General features: G+C 52.0%; 8 protein-coding genes across 8 annotated transcripts; 5 read left to right on the forward strand and 3 right to left on the reverse strand.

Moving 5' to 3' along the window:
* Positions 1-915: 915 nt before the first annotated feature.
* On the forward strand, positions 916-2,155 carry BO85DRAFT_522075 (alternative oxidase; the record flags this gene model as incomplete). The annotated part of the gene is made up of 3 exons (XM_025665233.1): positions 916-1,248; positions 1,302-1,592; positions 1,645-2,155. The coding sequence occupies exons 1-3, from the start codon at positions 995-997 to the stop codon at positions 2,153-2,155; spliced, it is 1,056 nt and encodes a 351-aa protein (XP_025513100.1). The 5' UTR covers positions 916-994.
* Positions 2,156-2,744: 589 nt separating this feature from the next.
* On the forward strand, positions 2,745-5,045 carry BO85DRAFT_81022 (uncharacterized protein). Its single transcript, XM_025665691.1, has one exon. It carries the CDS (start codon positions 3,116-3,118, stop codon positions 4,661-4,663), a length of 1,548 nt encoding a protein of 515 aa, XP_025513101.1. The 5' UTR covers positions 2,745-3,115; the 3' UTR covers positions 4,664-5,045.
* Positions 5,046-5,168: 123 nt separating this feature from the next.
* BO85DRAFT_451532 (uncharacterized protein) lies at positions 5,169-5,676 on the forward strand (the record flags this gene model as incomplete). Its single annotated transcript, XM_025660608.1, has 2 exons — positions 5,169-5,242; positions 5,312-5,676. Coding segments are annotated over exons 1-2 (359 nt in total), but the record flags the coding sequence as incomplete, so codon positions are not given.
* On the forward strand, positions 5,588-9,551 carry BO85DRAFT_451533 (KAR9-domain-containing protein). Its single transcript, XM_025660609.1, has one exon. It carries the CDS (start codon positions 5,918-5,920, stop codon positions 9,179-9,181), a length of 3,264 nt encoding a protein of 1,087 aa, XP_025513103.1. The 5' UTR covers positions 5,588-5,917; the 3' UTR covers positions 9,182-9,551.
* BO85DRAFT_377111 (GNAT family N-acetyltransferase) lies at positions 9,482-10,332 on the reverse strand (the record flags this gene model as incomplete). The annotated part of the gene is made up of 3 exons (XM_025656250.1): positions 9,482-9,649; positions 9,725-9,834; positions 9,960-10,332. 3 exons carry the CDS (start codon positions 10,330-10,332, stop codon positions 9,482-9,484), a joined length of 651 nt encoding a protein of 216 aa, XP_025513104.1.
* Positions 10,333-11,240: 908 nt separating this feature from the next.
* Positions 11,241-11,923, reverse strand: BO85DRAFT_425693 (succinate dehydrogenase assembly factor 3; the record flags this gene model as incomplete). Its single annotated transcript, XM_025658087.1, has 3 exons — positions 11,581-11,923; positions 11,405-11,504; positions 11,241-11,326 (listed from the first exon to the last, which is right to left on the reverse strand). The coding sequence occupies exons 1-3, from the start codon at positions 11,815-11,817 to the stop codon at positions 11,241-11,243; spliced, it is 423 nt and encodes a 140-aa protein (XP_025513105.1). The 5' UTR covers positions 11,818-11,923.
* Positions 11,924-12,177: 254 nt separating this feature from the next.
* Positions 12,178-13,053, forward strand: BO85DRAFT_522080 (S-adenosylmethionine-dependent methyltransferase; the record flags this gene model as incomplete). Its single annotated transcript, XM_025665234.1, has 1 exon — positions 12,178-13,053. The coding sequence occupies one exon, from the start codon at positions 12,178-12,180 to the stop codon at positions 13,027-13,029; it is 852 nt and encodes a 283-aa protein (XP_025513106.1). The 3' UTR covers positions 13,030-13,053.
* A 263-nt stretch (positions 13,054-13,316) lies between these two features.
* On the reverse strand, positions 13,317-14,264 carry BO85DRAFT_81064 (mRNA splicing protein SMD1). The gene is made up of 3 exons (XM_025665692.1): positions 14,154-14,264; positions 14,023-14,072; positions 13,317-13,942 (listed from the first exon to the last, which is right to left on the reverse strand). The coding sequence occupies exons 1-3, from the start codon at positions 14,165-14,167 to the stop codon at positions 13,641-13,643; spliced, it is 366 nt and encodes a 121-aa protein (XP_025513107.1). The 5' UTR covers positions 14,168-14,264; the 3' UTR covers positions 13,317-13,640.
* Positions 14,265-14,351: the final 87 nt, after the last annotated feature.

A 14,351-nucleotide genomic window follows, 5' to 3' on the forward strand; every position in this document is an offset into this window, starting at 1 on the left:
GGCGCTTGGAAGCTTAACTTGGTTACGAATGTCAATTCAATGCGAGGGAATAAGTCTAGCTAGTGGTTGTAAAACGCTAGTAATGGGGTTGCTGAGGTAGGCTATTGGGACCTGGAAATTCAGTGGATTTGTTCGATAGAGGATCTGCGGTGAACATACTTGGTTTGGGGGGAGTTTGATGCCGAGCCTGTAGTATTTGGGCTATTGTTAACGCTATCCCTGTGGTGGTAATCAAAGCAGAGCACTGTAAGATGGGAAAGGAAGTTTCGAAGTAGTAGGCCTTACCACTGGTACTAACTAGTAGTATCTTCGAAGCCCTGCATTCCAATTCTTATAGCATATCTGACACTTTGTATTTTACGACGTGGTTTAGCTACTACCGTACGAAACCTGATTATTCTCAAAAACAAAGATATCAGGCCTATGATTAACTCAACAGCGATAGCGATAAACATAGAAAAGTCATTAAGACAAACCCCCCCAAATACCGCTCCCTGGCGTGGCGACAACAGCGGCAACCTTGTAACTAATCCAGACCTTGTAAAAAAAATTATCCATGGATACGAAAATTGCTTGGAAATCTCTACTGCAGACGTGGCTGAGCAAATTTGAGTTGTTAATGCTAAGATAACTAATCTCAGGGTCAAAAAGCCTATACTGGGTCCCTGAAGTCTTGGTATAGATGGCTCCGGGTTTTCTCGATCCGCGTGACTTTTTCTCTCACTCCTGCCGGTTTGTATGTATGGTTCCGGGCGCCAGTGCCACTCCCGGCTTTTGCCGACCCTTTCTGCCCTGTAGAGTCATACCCTGGATACGAGACAATGATTTAATGTTGAAAAATTTTGCTGGGGCTGAAGAGTATAAATAGGGATGGGGGGTTGTACATGTAATTAGTCTGATACATAGGATATCGATCAAGCAATAAGTGAATACTTCATTATTGAGTTTTCCATATTATCTTCTACTACGAGCATACCGACTGCTTTCATACCCAATGAATTCGTTAACAGCAACGGCGCCCATTCGGGCTGCCATTCCAAAGTCATACATGCATATCGCTACTCGAAATTACTCCGGTGTCATTGCTATGAGCGGTCTGCGCTGTAGCGGGTCGTTGGTGGCAAATAGACATCAGACAGCTGGGAAGCGATTCATATCAACCACGCCCAAGTCGCAGATCAAGGAATTCTTTCCTCCCCCGACTGCTCCTCATGTGAAGGAGGTGGAAACAGCTTGGGTCCATCCTGTGTACGTTCATTTCGCGCGTGCATGATGATAGTGAGTGGAGCTGACAACAGCAGCTATACCGAAGAGCAGATGAAACAAGTCGCAATCGCGCACCGAGACGCAAAGAATTGGGCCGACTGGGTTGCGTTGGGAACGGTGCGGATGCTGAGATGGGGCATGGATCTTGTGACTGGATATCGGCACCCTCCCCCAGGCAGGGAACACGAGGCCAGGTTCAAAATGACAGAGCAGAAGTGGCTTACGCGCTTTATCTTCCTGGAAAGCGTGGCTGGCGTACCAGGCATGGTGGGAGGCATGCTGAGACATCTGAGAAGTTTGCGGCGCATGAAGAGAGATAATGGATGGTATGCTACATCTCGTGATTGTCAAAGATGACAAGACACTGACCACGTCTAGGATTGAAACACTGCTGGAGGAAGCATACAACGAGCGTATGCATTTGCTGACCTTCCTTAAGCTCGCAGAGCCCGGATGGTTCATGCGCCTGATGGTTCTTGGAGCACAAGGGGTTTTCTTCAACGGATTCTTCCTGTCTTACCTCATGTCGCCACGCATATGCCACCGTTTCGTCGGATACCTCGAGGAGGAAGCGGTGATCACATATACCCGCGCAATCAAGGAGATTGAAGCTGGAAGTCTTCCCGCATGGGAGAAGACGGAGGCCCCCGAGATCGCCGTGCAGTATTGGAAGATGCCAGAGGGCCAGCGCAGCATGAAGGATCTCCTGCTGTATGTTCGGGCAGATGAAGCCAAACACCGGGAGGTGAACCATACACTGGGAAACCTAAACCAGGCGATCGACCCCAACCCATATGCCGCCAAATACAAGGATCCGACAAAGGCGCATCCGAACAAGGGGATTGCAGACCTGAAACCCACTGGATGGGAGCGGGAGGAGGTGATCTGAGTTCACATGCCAGATATTTTGGTTTCTTTCACAGACAACCGGCTGGACCGGGTCTACAATGCGGCTTGAGCGTCAGCATATTATTGTCAGTGCAACATCGGGCTTATCGAACTGTTGGTGTTGATGTTTCAAAAATCCTAGATTAGCACATTCAATTTAGCGAATAGATCTCCTCTCAATGATGACGACAATGGATGTTATGAGCATGGATAATGTTTCAAGATTCCGCTCCGAGATGATCAGGAGTGATAAATCCCACCAGTAGTGATGGGCGCGGGTGTTCCTGAGCGCAAAGATGGATGGAAAACCATGCCGAAGTTTGGATGCGGGGCTTCCAGGCACCGGGGAGGCGCTAAGCCCAGGCAGGACAAGGGCCGCCCGGCCGGATGACTTTCTTGGGACGCTTTGCATGATTCCCTCTAAGCACTTCCTAAAAAGGAGGTGGATATCTGGAAGTTCGGAGTCATCAACCTGACTCGAGTGATGAGGCGAACAGCCCTAACTCAGGGGAAGAGCTAAATGAAGCAGAACAGAGAACAAAAAAAGAAAAAAGAAAGCAATCGGCACTGCTATAAATAACAGTGCAAGGACTACTTATCTAGAAAGTACCACGACAACTCCCGGTGGCCGACGAGTTGGCACCGCGGCCATCGACCCGCTTCCCCTTTTAGTGGTAAAAATCCCCCTTTCGAGTCACGCCCAAATTAAATTCGTCGGCCGATCGATCACCATCACCAGTCACTCATCCGAGGCCCTATCCCTATTTTTAATCACGTCAAAACGGTTCCTGTTCCCCCCCGGACGACCACCTGTCCTTTCCTGCTTTAGTGTGAGGCATATCCCATCTCTCGCCCAAACCGGATCTGTGCCCTCCAACGCCATACCGTTGAGATCTATCGTCTGCGAAAGTGCCAACCCTTCCCATCAAACGCATCGTCCAAAGCTTAGCATACGCCCAATATGGATGAATCTGTCGAGCCCGAATTCATGGCCCCTGTCCGAGCCTCGTCGCCCTCCCCCTCCATCCCAGCGACGCCGGCTATCTCCTCCTGTCCCTCACCAGATCGTACCTTTTCGACCATCTCCTCTCTGTCAACTTCTTCCGCCACTTCCGCCGATGCCAGGTCTTCCGTCTCCATCTCATCCAAGCGACGAGGATACATTCGCCCTCAGGGGGTCGAGTTTGCGGAGTCCGCCAAAAACCGGGAGAGTGTCATGAGTCTGGGTAGCATCGCTCATCTGCAATACTACTTTGCACGAACCGGTCTACTGGACGGCAAAGGTGCCCAGGCTAGGGAATTCAAAAAGAAAAAGAAGCCGGAGGATATGCCGCGACTGCTCTTGACCCCCAACGCTCGGTTTATCGATGACTTGACTCTCAGTCCGACCAGTGCCAGTCCCACCGATGACGAAAGTGAAAGCATAGATCCTAGGGAGGAGGTGTATGACGAGGATGTTGAAGTCATGCTTCCTCCCACGGTCAGTACCTACAGCATCAAAACGCATCACATCCCGCCCCCACCTAAACTCAAGGCTCTGCGGAAGGATCTGCGGGACGCATTGGAGAAAGCCGAACACAGTATTGAATCGATCGATGCTCAAAAGGAACCGCCGGCGGAGATGATTCCCCCGCGGATTAGTCTTTCGAGTGACGATATGCCCGACGCTGCGGAAGACCCCTCGCGTCAGGCGCCTGCAGAAGCAACCCCGCAGACCTGGCAAGAGATCCAGGGCATGCGGGTCCTAGACACTGTCACTTTTGCGATCCGAGCCGCTAAAATCTACTACACTGCGCATGAGCGGCCCGATCGACTGGCGAAGATCAAAAGCGAGCGCGAAATACGGCAAGAGCTGTTCAATGTGCTGGAGGTCCTGAAGCGGTGGGCGTCCCGAAACTTTGCAGACGGTCTTCGCGAGGATGAACGCTCTGGCATTGTTGGATGGATGGCCAACGTGCGTGACATGTTGGCCCGGGAAGCTCAACTGGAGTCATTTGAAGCCAAAGAGCGAGCCGCCTGGATCTGGACCGAGGGTGAATGGATCGGTAAGGAGCGCGAGCGCGAGACTTTGTTCCTGCGTAGTCTGATCGGCTCCGACGCGCAGCTGCCGACATGGACTGCGCCGGAGGATGGCTCACCGCCACCCGCCATGCTGGAACGGCTGCGGGATGGACGCGACCTGGTGCGCGCCCATAATTTTGCCGTCAAGAACTCGAAGCGGCCGTTCCTCGATATCAAAACCTACCATCAGGATGTGGCCAAGCCCTACCGACGGGCCGAAAACCTTCGCTTCTGGGTGAAGGCGGCGGAGCTCCGGTGGGAGACGAAGTTGGAGATGGATGTGATGGGGGTTGTGCATGGCAACAGTGAAGAGGCCTGGAAACAGTTCGATCAGGCTCTTCTGGCCTGGTGTAAAGTGGTGCGTGAGGAGCTCGTCCGAGACTGGCGCGAGAGGCGAGCTTCAGCAGCGAGTCTTCCACCCGATGATCTGGTGGTACGGCCTATGTGAGGGGGAACTTGGGGGAAAAGAAAGGGTCTACATGAGTAACTAACAACTTCGCTGGAGAGGGAAGGAAAGGAGAGTTGTAATGATTGGGACTGGTTGAAACTGATTGGGACCACGTATGGCGACTGGTTATTGCGTTTGTTTGCTGTCTACTCCGACGCCCATTGATACCCCTTACTTGTCGGAGTGCAGTCGGATTTGAATATTTTTTGGTGTCACTCCTCATTTCTTCTGCTGTCCTCCCAGCCACGTCAAGCTGGGAGAAGCGTATAAATTCAACTTTTGGTCATCTACAGTCCATGGGACTGTTGTGTTCGGTGCAGAGCACACCTTTTTGTTTCTTTTTTCTTTTTTCTTTCTTATCTTGTCCGATCATTCTTTTCTTAATCTATCCTGCACGGGGTCGCGGGAGGGATCCATGGATGGAAGTGTACATAGGAATGGCTGGCTGGTAGCGAGAATGCCATGTTTCGAGACGAGAACCATCCAAACAAAGTAAATCAACCAACCGAACGCCACTCAGACGGGAGGAAGAAAGATCCAAGGAGATGGAAGACAGGGAAAATACCCAAGAAACCGAAACTGGTGTAACGGTCAGGCCAAAGTCAATTTGGGTTATTTACCATTCCCTCGAGGATAGAGTTTACTGACGATTGAAAGGGAGACTGAGGGGATTATCCCCCGGTTATTCCTTACTATTTCCTCCCCCCAAACGGGTGATCGGCTGCCCGCCTGAGAGCCCGAAAGGGACAGGTTGCCGCTTATCCTTCATTCCAACTGGCTTGACCTCCTTCTTCTCTCTCTCTCTCTCCCTCCCTCTTCTTTCCCTTGCTATGTCCGCCCCTCTGCTGCCCAATCGTCTATCATGTAGTCAGTCATTCTTGTCAAAAAGCAGTTCTTCTTACCTTGGTGTTGGAGAAAAAACAAAAAAAGACAAAAAGCAAAGAAAGACAAGCAAAGAGCACAGACGGTGTAGCCCGACCGCCTACACATTCACAGCCCGATTACTCCATTCTTATTATCTGACAGGCTGAAACCGGATAGGGGCAGCAGCAGACGGACAGGGAACGGAACGCAAACTACACTACTTTCTACTACTTACTACCCAAGCACATACTAGCTGACATAGCCCGGCCGCAGCGTTGGCGCATCCTCAGCCCATCAACCACATTCCTCTACCCACCGTCGTTCTTCACTAAACACACTAGTTCCTGGCATCCTACAGGCCAGCGCCCATCCCCCTCGTGGATCGCATCCATGCGTGCCATGTCCACCGCGTCAACGGCTACCACTGCGACCACCCACCCCCCGGATGCCGGGGCCAACCTGTCCACGTCGCAGTTCTTCTCCTCCCCTCCTCCTCCTCCTCCACCCGCCCTGTCTATCTCCCATGTCGACCAGTCAATACCGCGACGAATCAAGTCCAAGTCGTCCCTACGAAGCCTCCGCAGCTTGGGCAGTAGCAGTGAACCCGACGATAACCAACACCACCACCACCAACAACACGACCTCGGCTTCGACAAGACTCTTGTCCGCCCGTCAATTCTCCGTCGCTTGTCCCCCGGCCTGGCTGCCCGCGTCAAGTTACTAGACGGTAGTAACAAACACAACAGTCCCTCTCGCAACCCCGGTGCCGTCGGTCGGATTCCCGAGGAACAAATCAAAGAACTCGACAAGACGCATCAGGATTTATCCAAATCCATTAAGATCGAAAAGAAAGGTCGCTCATGGAATGCTCTGCCTCGGCTACACAAAGATAGGAAATCCCACGAAAGTGATTCCAGCCACTTAGAGGTCCCCGAACCGCAGCTACCGGAAGCAACCCCAGAGGAGTGGGGGGAAGTACCGACACCCGACTCGGATCGTCCCCTGGATCTGCCTCCGGATCAAGGGTTGGAAGAAGAGGTTCCGCTGTCGGAAGAGGCCGAAGAGCCTGAAGAGGCTGTGAAGGTTGAAGCTGCTGGGGAAGACGTTATCGAGGAAGACCCTTTCGAAGGAGACGCTGTTGCGGAGCAAGGCGTTGCAGAAGAAATTGTGGAAGAAAGTGCAGAAGACGTTGCTGACGAGTCAGTTGAGGTAGAGGCTACTCTGGAAGAGCCCCAACCCGACATGTCTGTCGTTCAGCATGCTCCGGCGCCATTAGAGCCTAGGCCAGCGCCCCTACCTGACGTCCCCGAGCAGACAGACTTTGAGAAGTACATACAGAGCACCAATGAAGACGATTCGAATCCACCCCCGCCACCGCCAAAAGACTCTCCGCGCCCACGATCGACCACTTCCCTAAGCTCACAATCCTACTTCAACCCCCAGGGGTTGCAGCGCACGGAGTCCATCTACTCATTTTCTCGCGCCTCGTTTAGCAACCAACTCTCCCAGCTCACGTCCATCCCCCTTCCGCAACCGTCGTCGCTCGAGGCTAGTATCTCATCCATTGCAACCGCGCCTGCGGCGGTTCGGGCGCTCACCGGAGCGGCAGAGCAAATTCAAATATGGGTCAAGAAGGCCTCGGATGTGCTAGGGGGGTTGGATGCAGAGGATGACGTGGAGTGGGCAGCTGCGGCCGGACGAGAAGGTCTGGAGGGGGTGGACAAGGCGATCATCCGGTTCGAAAGCCTGATCAACGTATACGTCAGGGCGATCGAGGAAGTGCAACTGCGCGAGGATATTGGCGACGTGAGTACCGATAGCCTCCAGACGATCGTCGTGCAGATGGACACGATCATTCAAAGCTGGGCCAACATCAAGAATCGACTCCGGGGAGTCAAAGGGCAGGTTGAGCTGGCAATGGAGTGGGAAGAGCTGTGGGGGAACGTCTTGGGCGATGTGACGGTGGAGGTAGAGAGTCTCACCGGGCTGATCTTCGAGATGGAAGAAAAACGGCACTGGACGCTGGCAGGCGAGCAGGACTCTAGCGCCTCTGGGCTCGACATCAATGAGCTGGAGACCATCGTGGAAGAGACCCCATCCCAGGCGCAACTACTATCCAGCAAACGACTCAGTATAGATCCCATCCTTACCGGGCCACCGACGATGGACATGCCGGTCATTCAGACGCCACATGACGACACGAATCACTCGAACCTCATCGCGCTGTTCGCACGAATACAACCGTTGCGAGCGTCGCTTGATTTCTTGCCGATGAGAATGTCCATGTTTCAAGCGCGGGCTGAGAGGATCTTTCCCAGCGCTTGTGAGGAGCTCGAGGAGCGGCGAGGCCATCTTGAACAGAGCTTTCAAAAGCTGGAGCAGGATGCAGATGCGCTGCAGAAAGAGCTCAACGAAGACCGGTGGATCCTCGTCTTCCGTAACGCGGGTGGACAGGCGCAGAAAATGTTCGACTCGGTGGAACGCAGCATCGCAAAACTGCAGGAGGCCATCGAGACATGCGCCCATCTGCACGATGCAACGTTGTTTACGAAACGTATTGAAAGCTACGAGGCCAAGAAGCAGCACTATGTGGCAGCGATTGAGCGGGTAGTGTCGATTATTCGCAAGGGTGTCGATGACCGACTGACGGTGAACGGAGAGATTCTGCGACTGCTGTCGGACATGACCTCGAGGGTCGACGCCCTGAAGGCAAGTGTCCGGGTGATGGATGAGTGGTTGGAGGACATCAACTTTGTCCGATCACAGCATCTCCGGGACTCGATCTCCAGTATCATGACGATGGACAGTCCTCTGACCGGCAGTGTCGCCGATACTCCGGGGAGCTCACCGGCATCGTCAGTGGTGATGACGCCCGCGAACCCCCTCAAGGGCTCTGCTACGCCAATGGGAACATCTAGTCGACGTGGCAGCTCGGTCAGCTCTGCAGCGCGAACGACAATGTCCAAGATGCGACGGTACTCGGGCATCCCGCAGGCGACGGCCGCGCTGACCAGCAAGAAGTCGTCTCTCCCCAAGCCTTCGCTCACGGCGCCGTCACCGAGTCGGATGGGCGCCGCCACACCCACCCCTGCTGCGCGTAAGCCTGTCAAGCCGGCGCCGTCACCCATTCCCAATCGTCCGCGCTGGACCAACAGCACCAACACGAACGACCTATATGTCGGCCACGTGTACAAACCCAATCCTACTCCCCGCAAGCCCTCTGCTTCTGGCCGCACATCGCGGCCCTCGTCGACCATACCCATGGGACCGTTCCGGCGTGATATGTCGGTCTCTCCGGCACCGATGACGGCGCGCTCTATGAGTCGGGTTTCCAGCCGACTGACGAATCGCAGCCCAGAGCGCATGGGCTCTCCTACACCTAATCGGTCTATCCTCGACCCTCCTCCTTACAGCAAGCTCCGGCGGCCAGACGGCATGTCGAACGCGCCGCGCAGCCGACAGAGCTTTGCGGGGCTGTCGTTCAGCCGCAGTGTGTCGCACGACCACGAACGAAACATTGCCAGTCCGACGAAGACGCCGCGGCCGGGCACCGCGCTGGGGCATTCCGCGAACCGGCGGATCAGCTTGATCCCATTGCCGAAGAATAACCCGACGCCTCGCAGCAAGCTCGGAGAGCGGCCGCCATGGCGGTAATCGGGAAGATACCATACTATGTGACATAGCATTTCCGGGGTCTTTGATTTCTAGCATTTCCGTTGTTCGATCTCGCATTAACTTCACACACACTCATGTACTATGCATATTGGCATTGCGGTTCGGGAGCCAGTGGTGTCAGATACCAGATTACTTGAAGCCGGTTGTTAGATTGATTCCCCACTCGCATTGATTTAGGAGTATTTCATTGATTGAAGGGAGCGACTTCATGTATGGGGTTATGTTTTAATTGCAATACACTTTATATTATATATGTATATTATTTTATTTTCGTTTCGATTATACCAAGGATTTCCCAATGATAAGCGCATCAACGAGATCAGGACTATTCGCCAGACGTGCAGCACCGGGCACACGACCAATAACCTGAAATCCCAGATTCTCCCAGATCTTGACCGAAGCAACATTATTCTCAAAGACGAGATTAAACACGGAGTATTTATATCCCTACCCAGAATTAGCACCCACCCACCCAGAGACCCCCTTCTCCAAAGAACACAAAGCAAAAAGAATTGAACATACCAGTTTCGGCGCCACCTCCAAATAAGCCTCACCCATAACCCTCCCAACACCACGATTCCTGGCCGCCGGCGTGGTAAAGAACCCGGCATTACAAACATGCGAGCAGCGTCCTATATATCCCAATACCAGTTAGCATACATCCATAGATACATACATACTATCCCCAAATCCACCACACATATCATATCATATCAACAATCGAATAAATAATAAGGGAGGGGGAGAGAGAAATTACCTGGATAATTCGGCTTCACATAAAACGTCCCCAGACAAACCCTCTCCCAATCCCTGCCCTCCCTCAACCCATTTCCACTCTCGTCATCATCGACAACAGCTACCACTGCAAACGTCCCAAACCAATACGTCCGGTAGAGGTCATACTCGAGGGGCGATTCCATGGGATAGGTACATCCCTTGAGAATCTCTTCGGAGAATTCCCTGTGTAGGTAGTGGAGGAGAGAGGAGGGGAGGGTGTCGGGCCCCGTGGTTATGGGGTAGAGAGTGATGCGGGTGTTGTCGCGGAGGGTGCGCTGGATTGGGGGGAGGTGGGATGGGTTGGGGAGGGGAGGGGGGATGGTGGTGGTGGGGTCTTCGAGAAGGGCGGGCATTTTATCGTTCTCGTTTCTATTATGAGGATATGGGGGTGGTGGTGGTAATGGTGTGTATAAGGGTTGTGTGGTGAGACGAGAGTGGGAAGGGAAGAAGGGAGTTGGAATTGGAGTTGGAGTGGGAGTGGGATGGTGAGGGGATTGGGGTAGATATATATGTATGGGTTTAGTGTGGGGAATGAAGATAGATGTCGACGGTAGGGCGTGCGTGCATAAGTAAGAATTTTTAGTATGGCATTTGGAATAGGGATTGACTGGTTTAAGAAGTTCTTTCTTTTCAGGTTCGGTGGGGCAGAGGGATGGACATATATTGCCATGGGATTTCATTGGATTGAGGATGAGTGGGTGTGGCGAATGGTAATACTATGTAGTGTAGAATAGATTGTTGAATGTCATTGAGAGTAGTGTCTATCAATTGATGTTTTTTTTTTTTCTACTACTACGTATATTCTGGTGTTATAATCAAGCATGTTATGACTTATGAGGGATGTACATGCATATATATCTGCGTTCTGCATGTCAGTTAGGCTTATCAGTCCCGATATCCGAGATCGGATATTTCGGGTGGTTTCCGGTTGTTCGGTAGATTATTACTATATGGTCTCTTATAGCAGCTTTTTTATTGCACCTGAGAACCTTTTGATATGGGTTATGTGCTAAGTTGAGTATATTTGACGTTTTATAGTTTAGTTGGTTTTTTTCTGTGATGTCCATCTAATTCAGATCAATTTCTACTATATAAAGTCGGAGCTGATGTTCATCAAATGTACTCTACAACAATCCCATTAACCTCTATATACATAATCTACACAGCCATCAACTTATACCATATCATACAATCCGGGTATCCCAATTTCATCTCTTTCCCATACTTTCTAGACCTACCTCCCCTGCAATAACCTCATCGATCATTGCTTCTCCCCCTCCCCCTCCCCCTCCCCATCCTTATTCTGAATCGCCTGCATAAGCTCATACAACTGCCCAACCTGCTGATCTATCTCCCCAGTTAGCACACACACCACCCTACCCCAAACCACACCAGCGGATAGGCAGAAGGAAGGTAGTAACTCACCACTCATCTTATCCAATTTACTCTTATCCAACTTCTCCCCAATCCACGCATCTCCCTCCAATTTCTGCGCATATAATTGCCATTCCGTAAGGAAACCAATCTACCACCACCACAGCAATTAGCAATCCCATACACTCAACTTGCGATCATAGTAAGAGGAGATGGAGGGGATGTACAATATGCAACGGATTGTCCACATTCCGATGAGCCCGGAATTCACTCTTCACATAACCATCGCCCAGAATCCGCATTTCGGGGTCGAGTTTCTTGCGGTGCACGCGGAGAATCCGACGGTAGAGCTGCAGCGGCGGGAGCAGGGCCAAGGTCTCCGAGAGGCTGGATTTGGAGCCGAAGGTGGATGGCGTGGCGAGACGGCGGGCGGCCGTGGGGGTGAAGCGGAGGAATTGGGACATGCTGATCCTATTCTTTCTTTCTTTCCTATTTTCCTGATCTGTTAGGTGGGAGGTGAATTGGCAATTGGCAAGTTTGAAGACGAAGTCAGGGAACGATGGAATGAATGAATGATGAAATGCGATTACTGCCGCGGATCCCTCCAAGGCGGAGAACCAAAGTAAGTACCACTAACCAGCACTCCGTTTTTGGGAGGCCATGATTGGTTCGTTCATCGGAGTTTCAATCGATACTTACAATATTCTTTTCAACTAACTAACCCGTTATCACATCCCACTATATACCAATTCCCTGATTCCTTCCAATCCACCAAGAAAGAAAGAAAACAGAAGACGGAAATAGTGACAATAAAAGGGACAAAAATGCTCCCCACCCCCTGCACCTCCCACGTCTCCTTCGACACCATCTACGAACCCTCCGAAGATTCCTACCTCTTCCTCGACACCCTCTCCTCTTCTAGCGAATCTGCCTGGCTCACGAACCACTTCTCTCCATCAACATCCTCGCCCTCCCCGCTCCTCCTCGAAGTCGGGACCGGCTCCGGCGTCGTCCTCGCCTTCCTCACCGCAAACTCCCACCATATCCTCGGCCGCACTGATGTCCTTGCCCTCGGCACGGACGTTAACCGCAATGCATGTCTTGCGACGAGACAGACGGTTTTGAAGGCGATTGAGGAGCAGCAACAATCCCAGAATACCCAATCAACATCTACAGATGATTCTAAAACCTCTCAAATCAAATCCCTCATCTCCTCAACACTTACCTCCGACCTCGCCTCGCCGATCCGTCCTCACTCGATCGATATCCTGCTGTTTAATCCGCCGTATGTGCCGACGCCGGAGTTACCGCGGTTACCTAGTAAGGAGGATAATGATGAAGGAGATAAGGAAGGGGGCATGTCGAGGAGTGAAAAGTTCGAGAGAGAGTCGTATTTTCTCTCGTTGACGTATGCGGGAGGTAAAGATGGGATGGAGATCACGGAGAGGTTGTTGGCGGATATTCCGAGGGTGTTGAGTCAGAGGGGCGTGGCGTATGTGTTGCTTTGTGCGCAGAATCGGCCGAGGGAGGTGGTGGAGAGGATCATGGGTTGGGATGGGGATTTTGAGGGAGGGAAGTGGTGTGCTGAGTTGGTTGGGAGTAGTGGGGTGCAGGCGGGGTGGGAGAAGTTGGTTATTGTGAGGGTTTGGAGGGAGTTCACTTCTTCTTCTTCTTAGGAATTTAGGTTGTGTATAGGTGGGGGTTATTATATACTACTGGGAAAATAGATGATAGACTAATGAGTGATGATGATGATGATGATGATGATAGACGAGGGTATGATTGATTTCTGACAACACTTCATACATACTATGAAGTGTGTATATTTCTGTTCTTCTTCGTGTGTGTTTGTGTCGCGGCCACTGATTAGATAGATATACAGCAGAGTAAACTACTACTCTTCTCTTCTCGATCTCGAGTAGATTCGATTCGACTCGACTCGGTCATTCATCGACACGACCGACCGACCTGCCTTGCAGTTTCATCTCGAGTCTAATAAATGAAATTAGACCCGAAAATCCACCGCGCAACCCAACCCAACCCAGGAGACCTCGTAAATCACCGCCGCTTTTTCTTACCCATTTTCCTGGTCCAGCTTTTCCACCTCACACCCAGAACCAGACCAGTATCATGTCGAAACCCATTCAGCGCAAAATCAATCACCCAGCCATAGGATAGACAAGAGATAAAAAAGAGTCACAAAAAGAAACAAGAAAAAACTCCGATCCTCAAGTAGTTGTAGTAGTAAAAAATGAAATCGCAATGTCTAATACCGATCCCATCCAGCTTAGAATCCACGACCACGACCACGGCCACGACCGCGCCCTCTACCACGAGGACCACCACGACCACCACGGCCTCCGCGGTCGGCTTCCTTGCGCGCCTTGTTCTTGGGCTTGGGCGTGTCGTCGATCAGCAGCGTGTCGAGGGGCAGACTATCGGGCAGGATGTAGTAGCGGATCGTCGAGCCACGGATGTTGATGGTATCGAGGGAAATAGGGTCGCGGCCTTTGGGGGTCATTTTGACCGTGCGGAGGGAGGTGTTCATCTGGGGGGAGACGGAGGTGATGGTGCCGTGAAGGATGGTGCCTATTTCGGTCAGATTGATGGTTCACGAGTATTGGGGCAACTGATCTTCAAGCGCTGAAGGATTAGAGGGGTAGACGCACCATTCTTCAGTTCAATCGTCACCGTCTCGTTGGCGCACTTCATCAGAAACCTGTGCAGAGGATTGGAATTAGTCGCTGTGCAATCTTCGCGGGCACGAGCTGCGTCGGGCGCTCTGGAGCTGCTGGCTTACCGGACGAGCTTCATGGTTGTGGATTTACGCGCAAAGGCACTCAATCAGGGTAAAGAAATGGGGAAAATGGGTTGGGCGAGTCGAATACTAGCCGGCTTCGTCAGGGTCGAGTTGAGGTCGCTTGTCGACATCGCGGCTCTCAGAGGCTGAGCTTGGTTGACCGCCCGAGCACGTGACCGTCTACGAAATACAAGGCAG

This window comes from Aspergillus piperis, assembly GCF_003184755.1.
Source record: "Aspergillus piperis CBS 112811 unplaced genomic scaffold BO85scaffold_16, whole genome shotgun sequence".
In the NCBI taxonomy this organism is placed as follows: Eukaryota; Fungi; Ascomycota; class Eurotiomycetes; order Eurotiales; family Aspergillaceae; genus Aspergillus; species Aspergillus piperis.

Bases quoted from the DNA above. Each gene is read 5' to 3' on its own strand.
- BO85DRAFT_81022 (XM_025665691.1), top strand. From the start codon at position 3,116: ATGGATGAATCTGTCGAGCCCGAATTCATGGCCCCTGTCCGAGCCTCG.
- BO85DRAFT_451533 (XM_025660609.1), top strand. From the start codon at position 5,918: ATGCGTGCCATGTCCACCGCGTCAACGGCTACCACTGCGACCACCCAC.
- BO85DRAFT_81064 (XM_025665692.1), bottom strand. The intron at 13,943-14,022 runs GTGCGTCTACCC...TGACCGAAATAG, and splicing joins GACGATTGAACTGAAGAATG to GCACCATCCTTCACGGCACC.